Below are 9,431 nucleotides of genomic sequence, written 5' to 3'. Positions count from 1 at the left end.
GATGTGCGTGTTTTACATTTCTTTCTACCTTTACCCAATTAATGCTGCAATCCGCAACACTGCACAATCACATATTTACAGGATGCATTGGCCATGGATGCACCCCAACCCATTATCAAATATCGATTAATTAATTAATTTCCAATAACATATCCGCTAAAAGACACAGTTGCGGGAATTCAAGGTAGTAGGTCAAAAATTGGTGTACGAAGTTAACGTTTGGACTATGCAGTTAGTGATTGAAAGCCTGCGCAACCCTGTTTAAAGCGCCCAACTAGTGGTGGAGCCTTTAATCTGCAAAACAGCTAATATAAAGCTTAGAAAACAAATCAATCATATCGAACAAAAAAAAAATTATAAAATCAACTTATATTTACAACTCTATTAACAATTATATCCAATAATTATAACTAAACTAATTTATATTACAACTCTATTGTCAATTATATCCAATAATTATAATTTTATTAAAGATAAGGAAAACATAAAAAAATTTATCTATGAATATTCAAAATACGAATAAAACTACTCATAAAAATATATAACGAATTTTATATGACAAAAATATTAAAAAGTTATTCAAAAATCTCAAAATATTCTCATCATCATTCCCACTACCACCATTAACCCTCCTCTCTCGATAAACCACATAACTACATTACAATATTATGATTATTGGATAGTTTATTAAAGATGAGAAGGAAAGATATTTTATAGTTATTGGATATAGTTGATAAATAATCCTATCAGTGCTCTAAAATAAAATGACGGGACACTCTCAAGTGATGGGCTTGCAGTAGTGGAGAAAGAAACGGTGGTAAACGCACATGCGAAAGCAAGGCCCAATTGTCTTACACTACTACACATACAGGATACAGCTACTACAATTTCCCCACTCATCACTCACTCATTTTCTCTTTCCTCCTCCTGCTTTTTGTCTCCAATGCAATAATTCAAGAGAAGCAGACAACCACCCACCGCTTCCCTTTTTCACACCACAATCACACACACATAAAAAACCTGCTTCTCCCTCTTATTTCTATTCCATTGCTACTTTACTCATCAAAACACAGAAAAATGGGCACGCCTCGTAAAGCGTCTCTTGCAGTGTTCTTACTTCTCTTTGTTGCTCTCTGCCATGGGGCAACTTCGGCGAACAAGAAGACCACCTACATAGTCCACGTGGCGAAATCTCAGATGCCGGAGAGCTTCGAGCACCACGCCGAGTGGTACGCTTCCTCTCTCAAATCCGTTTCCGAATCGGCGGAAATGCTTTACACCTACGAGAACGCCATCCATGGGTACTCCACCAGGTTAACGGAGGAGGAAGCTCGTTTGTTAGAGGCACAGGACGGTGTCCTCGCCGTGCTTCCGGAGACAAAGTACGAACTCCACACCACGAGGACTCCGTTGTTCCTGGGCCTTGACAAGAGCTCGGATCTTTTTCCGGCGTCGGATTCCTCCAGTGACGTCATCGTCGGAGTTCTCGACACCGGTGTTTGGCCAGAGAGCAAGAGCTTTGACGACACTGGGCTCGGACCCGTTCCCAGCACGTGGAAAGGCACGTGCGAAACTGGAACCAACTTCACTGCCTCTAACTGCAACAGAAAACTCATAGGAGCGAGATTCTTCGCCAAAGGCTACGAAGCCATGCTAGGTCCAATCGATGTGACTAAAGAGTCTAAGTCCCCTCGCGACGATGACGGCCACGGGACCCACACCGCCAGCACCGCCGCGGGATCTGTTGTAACTGGCGCCAGCCTCTTTGGCTACGCACAGGGGACGGCGCGTGGGATGGCCACGCGCGCTAGAATCGCGGCATACAAAGTATGCTGGATCGGAGGGTGTTTCAGCTCTGATATTCTCGCCGCCATTGATAGGGGCATTCAGGATAACGTTAACGTTCTTTCTATGTCCCTTGGTGGTGGAAGCTCTGATTATTACAGAGACAGTGTTGCAATTGGATCCTTCGCTGCAATGGAGAAAGGGATTCTAATTTCTTGTTCTGCTGGAAACGCTGGTCCCAGTCCTTCGAGTCTCTCCAATGTGGCACCATGGATCACTACCGTGGGCGCGGGTACACTTGATCGTGATTTTCCGGCGTACGTTAGCCTCGGTAACGGGCTCAACTTCTCTGGTGTTTCCTTGTATCGAGGTAACGCTTTACCTGATTCTCCATTACCGTTTGTTTACGCTGGCAATGCAAGCAACGCGACGAATGGAAACTTGTGCATGGTGGGAACACTATCGCCGGAGAAAGTTGCCGGGAAAATCGTGTTGTGTGAAAGAGGAGTTAGCGCCAGGGTTCAGAAAGGTGCTGTGGTGAAGGCTGCTGGAGGATTGGGAATGGTGCTGGCTAACACCGCTGCCAACGGCGAAGAGCTTGTGGCTGACGCGCACCTACTTCCGGCGACGGCGGTAGGTGAGAAAGCCGGAGACGCCGTCAAGAAGTATCTTTTTACTGACGCTAAGCCAACCGTGAAGATCGATTTTGAAGGGACTAAGGTAGGGATCCAGCCGTCGCCGGTGGTGGCGGCGTTCAGTTCCCGTGGCCCCAATGGTTTAACGCAACAGATCTTGAAGCCTGATCTGATCGCACCGGGTGTCAACATCTTAGCGGGTTGGTCCAGGGCGGTGGGTCCCACAGGCTTAGCCGTTGATAACAGGCGCGTGGACTTCAACATCATCTCCGGCACTTCAATGTCGTGTCCTCACGTGAGTGGCTTAGCTGCGCTGGTCAAATCGGCTCATCCTGAATGGAGCCCAGCTGCGGTTCGGTCGGCTCTCATGACAACGGCATACACGGCTTACAAGAACGGCCAAAAATTACAAGACAGCGCCACCGGAAAGCCATCTACTCCGTTCGATCACGGATCTGGACACGTGGACCCCGTGGCGGCCCTTAATCCTGGACTCGTCTATGATCTAACCCCTGAAGACTACCTAGGCTTCTTATGTGCTTTGAACTACACCGAAGGTGAGATCCAAAGCGTTGCGAGAAGAAATTTCAAGTGCGACGCGGGAAAGGCTTACAGTGTGACCGATCTCAATTATCCTTCGTTTGGTGTGGTGTTTGAATCATCAACGGGTGCGGTGAAGCACACGAGGACCCTCACTAACGTGGGACCCGCAGCAACGTTCAAGGCTTCTGTGACGTCAGATTCCCCATTGGTGAAGGTATCGATTGTGCCGCAGGTGTTGAGCTTCAAAGAGGGGGAGAAAAAGTCGTATACAGTAACGTTCACTTCATCTGGTGCGTCCCCACATGGTAATGCCTTTGGACGGTTAGAATGGACGGATGGGAAAACTGTGGTTGGAAGCCCAATCTCAATTAGTTGGTTTTAAGTTGTTAGGAAAAAAATAAAAAGAAAAAAGTCAAAAAACGAAGGTCTAATGTTGATCAAAGGTTCATCACTCACTCGAAGAGGGGTGTCTTGATTGGCTAGTGGTTAATTTTATAATTTTATAAATATAATATATTAATATTTTTATTTGTTTGAATCTAGTGAATGAAAAAAGAAAAGAAAAGCAGCTTTAAATTAATTTGTAGGTGGGACCTATGTTTTTATAGTTTGGGTCGTTGTGTTTGTTGCCTGGGGGAAATGGCAAATTGGCTAGGGTGGAGAAATTTGTCTGGGTTGTTGATTAGTACAAGTACACCGTTATAATCATTAAAGAACATGTGACCACACTACACTGGCATTGAGTCCCATTCTACTGTTGGCAACATAATTTAGAAGTCTTGCTTTTCCTATTTTGCCTGGAAGTGATTTTAATTATTTTACATTCACGCTAGTTGTATCAATCTGTTGACTAGTCTTCAAAATTTTATACTGATATCTCTTATAAGTCTACAACCAATCACCCATATTGACCAAATACTGGTGTAAAAAATGGTTATTCCTAAATGGACTGATCATCATTGAAACCGAACTTCATGAAAAAAATCGATTCAAGTCAAGTTGCTGAAAGCGTTGCATGTATTGAGATCATTGTAATATATGAAGCAGGGACATCATGACATCATGTTGATAATTTGACGTGTAGTGTAAGCGTGATACATTTCGGACACCATATTAATTCGATATTTGTTACATGTACTTCTTATATTCAATTGTATTTTAATTAAAAATAAAAAATATTTTTTGAAATAGATTTAGATATATTTAAATATTATTATATATTGGCGGGTTTAATTTTAATCAAAATTTATATTTTTAAAATAAATTTAGAAATATAATATATTGGATAATTTACTAAAATAAAATAATTAGAGTTTATATTTACGCAAATACAACCGTTTCAAACTCATTATATATGAGTCCTATTACAACTTTATATAAACCGTATAAATCCTATTACTTTTTATAAATACACATAAACCGTAAAATCCCTATTATAGTTTATAAAGAGTTAAGTTTGTACATAAATCGCTCTACTCTAACCACAGTTTATGAAGAGCTACGACTCTATATATATACTAAGTGAAGCTAATTGTTTAGAAGAGTGTCATTTTTACAATGGCTAGTGAAAAGAAGAGTTTTTTAGTGCTAGTGCATTGCTTTAATTTATTCATAAAAACAAAAGAGAGGTGTAAAGTTCACCGACAAAAAATCCTTGAGTGTATTTATCCGTTCATCGAATACGGTTGAGTTTATAGAACTAAATTATGATCAAGATGATGACTAAACATTATTGGATTATTATCCAATCGTTTGTGTGATTCGTTTTGTTTAGTGTGCAAGAATTAATTTAACTGAAACTAGTCCACACACTCAAGCCCAATATCAAATTCAACTTGAACAAACCTTGATTCATTAAGTTGTTGAACCATATAAAAGAAAAGCAAGAAATCTGCCTAAAACCAAACCTAAGCTCAAATGGTGGTCCACACCCAAATTCATTCACTCCACTTAGTTACTAACTAGGTAATTCAATTTCATTTAATTTGAAGCACACCACATCTTAACCACTGAACCAAACTCTCTCTTTTCTTTCGCATCACACTACGTGAACTCTGAAACAAAAGAAAAAAAAAGGAAGCTCGGAGCTAGAGAAAATTGAAGAACATAAAAGGAGGTTTCCAACTTCAAGCAAGAAGAGAAGGTCAAAGGGCTATAGCAAAAAGGCAAAGATCACATCCAAGAGCAAATCACAAAAATGAGATTTCCGCATTCGTGCTTCGTTGAATCATGTTGAAGAAATTCTCTATGTTACAAGCACTAATTTGGAACAAAATGAAGAAAGTAAACATGATAGTGCTCTGTTAACGTTCAAAAATCAAACTTGGGGCCAAAGCAAGAATGCACGGCTCAGATTCAAGAGGCAAGATGAAAAAGGTTGAAAGAGAAGATTGAAGTTATGGTTGCATGTTTGATTTGGTCACTGCTTCTACCATCTCTCTCCTCTATGAACGCCGCTGTTACATCTGATCTTGGAGAAGAAGTCAAACAAGGTGCAGAAGCAAGTTTCAAGCTTAGGAAGCTTCGTTCCTCTATTAAAGGGCTGAACGACCAAAGATTGAAGCGAAAAGTGAGAGCACAACGTTTGGGTTCCCATAACTCACTAAACTGTCTATTCTTCTCCTTCATAGTTTTCATTGAGTATCTCTTTTTCTCAGTTTAATCTTTCTATGTTCCGATGGTAAAAGGCAAAATGGTATTAGTGTATCAAAATTAAATTTATATATAAAATATAATGTACTTTTAGATAAATATAATGATATGTTAATATTTTATTCATATTAAAATATAAATGCTATATTTTAATCATTTTTAATTATAAAAAATTTAATAATAATATATACTATATCTAAACTCAATTTAAAAATATAGGTTAAGAATAAGATTAGACATGGTTGACACATCATGATATTTAGGTGTGTTCAAGTGTGTCTGGAAAAGCATTTTGTATTTTTTTTTTTTATTAAGATATGGTTGGACTCAGAAGACATGCGTGTCAGATGAGTGTCGAATGAGTGCTGTGTCGTTTCCAAAATGTGTTTGACATGTGAACACTACAACTCGAGAAAGTGCCTGTGTTTCATAGTTTTAGACAAATTTTTCTTACATTCAATTGTGTATTCTTCTTATCTTTAATAGTTTTATTAGGTGTTTAAACTAATAAAAAAAATATAAAACTATCTCTAAGTATAAATATAACTACTTCAACTCAAGAAGAGACACAATAAGTTAGTAAATTTCAACAGATAACAATGTTGGTCGTATTACTTTGATTCCAAAAATAAATATAGTATCAACAGATTATGGGTTTTTTACTTAAATAAATTAAATGCATTTCAAAATTACTCAATTCCCCTGAATCAGATTCTGCAACGTGATTATCCTTTTTGTATTATTATATAAATCGTCCCAGGGTGCAAAGGATTATATTAAACGTAAATCATCTTACCCTAGGACGATTAATGAATGAATTTGTGATGCAAAATAAGAGTAAATCGTGGCAGGGCTTCTTGGGTTAGTAGTTGGGCATAAATCGTCCCAGGGTAGTAGGTTTTACTAGTTAATGGGCTAAACCAAACTGGGCTGGCACGATTTACTTGTTTTTTCAGACCCTCAGGACCCTGGGACGATTTATGTGTTACTCTGTAACACTCAAAGGGGTGGGACGATTTATGGCCAAGTGATAACCCTAAGGACTCAAGCACGATTTATGCAGCCAGAAACTCTATAAATAAACGAGTTTCAAACAGACGAGCCACACAAAACATATGTTGAGGTTGTGAGAGATGGCAGAGAGTATTTTCTTGTTAGTGCATCACCGGGGAAAAATAGATGAAAACACAAGTGAGGGTGTAACTTTTTCTAGCAAAAAGCAGATAGGAGTGTTTATTACTCCGTCGACGACGTTGATGGATCTGCATAGTAGTATATTAGAGAAGGCTGGAAATTGTGGCAAGAAGCGCGTGAAGCAATTATTTTTTCGTATTCCGATATCGTTGAAGCCAGGTTATGTTAAGTTTGGGAAGTACGCGATGTTGGGTGATGACGACATGCGAGTTATATTTCATAGTCAATCAAAATTTCCCGACTTAGGCGCGCTGGAGTTGTTTGTCAGAATGGTTGACGTGGAGGGCAGTAGCGGGGGGACTGCTCCGAATCTGCCCACTGGCATCATAGAAGGAACTTCCACCGCCGTTCCAACAAGGCAACCGGCGACTCCACTTGTTTTGTCCCCATCTTTTGCTGCTGATTTGCCTGTCTCGGGTGATGACTTGGGTGATGGGCGTAGCTTCGGCCAGCTTGCAGCTGCGATGGGAGCTGATCCTGTAGTGGACGGTGCACCCGCATTCATGGAGGTAAGAGAGAGAGATCCGTTTGTGGAGGCTATAGGTGATGATGGGTCAGATTCGGAGCCACCAATTATTGGTGACGAGAGCGACGCTGACGATGACACCGCAGTTGCCGTGGGAGCTCAAACCCATGGTAGCAGTGGAACGCAGCAGTACCCTCGACACTTTACCACATTGAACCTTGAAGCAATAAACCCGGCCGCAAACTTAGATCAGCATCACCCGGTGATTCACGGAGAAAGGCCTAGCGTGATTGGCACGGACGAGTTTGAGGTTGGGCAAAGGTTTGAAACAAAAGAGGAAGCTGTACTGACAATAAAGAGTTATAATATTCGGCGGGGAGTCGAGTATAAAGTGTTTGAGTCCGACCAGTTGAAGTATCATGGGAAGTGTGTCCAGTTCGGGAATGGTTGTAATTGGCTGATCCGTGTCACTATGAGACAGAGAAAAGGCTACTGGGAAGTTAGAAAGTACAATGGACCACACACGTGTCTAGCAACGGAGATATCAATGGATCACAGGCAGCTCGATTACCATGTCATATGTGCCTCGATTTTATCATTGGTGATGGCTGATGCATCGGTGTCGGTTAAGGTGTTACAGAATGCGGTGTCATCGAAGTTTGGGTTCAAGCCAAGCTACAGGAAGGTTTGGATGGGCAAGCAGAAGGCAATTGCGCAGATATATGGAGATTGGGAGGAGTCTTATAACCACATACCACGGTGGATCATGGGGGTTCAGTTGTATATGCCAGGTACGATTGCGCTTTTGCGTACTTCGCCAGTGAGGATAGGTAATACCGTTGATGCGTCAACGGTTTTCTTTCATCGACTATTTTGGACGTTTCCTCCATGCATTGAGGCATTTAAGTATTGCAAGCCACTTATATCCATTGATGGGACCCATTTGTATGGGAAGTATGGCGGCACTCTGCTAATGGCTATTGCCCAAGATGGAAACTCGAACATTCTTCCAGTGGCTTTCGGGTTAGTTGAAGGCGAAAACACGGATTCATGGAAGTTTTTCCTCACTAATCTCCGCCAGCATGTCACCCCTCAGCCCGGCATTTTAGTCATCTCTGATCGGCACAATGCCATCAAGGCTGCCTTGCTGGCAGAGGACGGTGGATGGCTCCCACCGTCGGCATACCGGGCATTTTGTGTGCGACACATCGCGTCTAACTTCGCACTGTCATACAAGTCTAAGGAAGCCCGGAGGATTCTAGTGAATGCCGCATACGCAAAGACTGAGGAGGATCACCGGTATTACATGGATATTTTGAGGAAGGAAGATCCTGCGATGGTTGCATGGTGCGACAGGATTGGGTTGGAGTTGTGGACCCAATATCGGGATGGTGGTCGTCGATATGGTCATATGACGACAAACATCTCTGAGTGTATCAATGCCGTGTTTAAAGGCACACGCAACCTCCCGGTGGGTTCATTAGTTAAGTCAACATATGGGCGGTTGGCCGAACTCTTTGTGAGGAAAGGAAAGGAGGCCGAGTCTCAAGTCGGAGCAAATCAAGAATTCTGTCAGACCCTTGTGAAGGCGATCGAGAGGAATCTACAAGCCTCAAGGAATATGCGGGTGGATCTATATGACAGGGGAAACTCCGAGTTTGTCGTTGAGGAACTTGCGCCGACCGCGGGTAGGATTGCAATGAGTGTGTGTCGGGTGTCTCTATCCGCCCGCACATGCGACTGTGGGAACTTTCAAGCACTCCACTATCCGTGTCGTCATGTGCTTGCCGCTTGCTCATTTTGCAGACTGGATTGGAGGACATACGTTGATGATGTATACCGCATGAAGACCGTGTTCAATGTTTACAAGATGGGTTTCTCTCCGCCTATCCACGATGATCTCTTACCCGTGTATGAGGGACCTCGTGTCATCCCCGATCCTGGCATGATGCGGGCTGCAGTTGGAAGACCTCGGAAAACTAGGATAAGGAATAGTATGGATGAGGCGGATCCAGATAGACCCAAGAGATGCGGACTGTGCAGGACCCCTGGTCATACCAGAAGAAACTGTCCACAGCGCCCGGGGGCTTCTGGATCGCACGAAGGTAGCAATGCGTAGGCACGGTTGGCTTAGGAATGTTTACTATACCTCATGC

At 42.1% G+C, this 9,431-nt stretch overlaps 1 protein-coding gene across 1 annotated transcript; it reads left to right on the top strand.

Moving 5' to 3' along the window:
- Positions 1-583: 583 nt before the first annotated feature.
- Positions 584-3,710, top strand: ARA12 (Subtilase family protein). The gene has a single exon (XM_016330285.3). The coding sequence runs from the start codon at positions 1,078-1,080 to the stop codon at positions 3,343-3,345; it is 2,268 nt and encodes a 755-aa protein (XP_016185771.1). The 5' UTR covers positions 584-1,077; the 3' UTR covers positions 3,346-3,710.
- The last annotated feature ends 5,721 nt before the right edge of the window (positions 3,711-9,431 follow it).

The sequence above is a fragment of the Arachis ipaensis genome, chromosome B1, assembly GCF_059453495.1.
Source record: "Arachis ipaensis isolate K30076 ecotype BB chromosome B1, ASM5945349v1, whole genome shotgun sequence".
Classification (NCBI taxonomy): Eukaryota; Viridiplantae; Streptophyta; class Magnoliopsida; order Fabales; family Fabaceae; genus Arachis; species Arachis ipaensis.
Note: the sequence above shows the minus strand (reverse complement) of the source record. Positions and strands in the feature narration are given on the sequence as shown.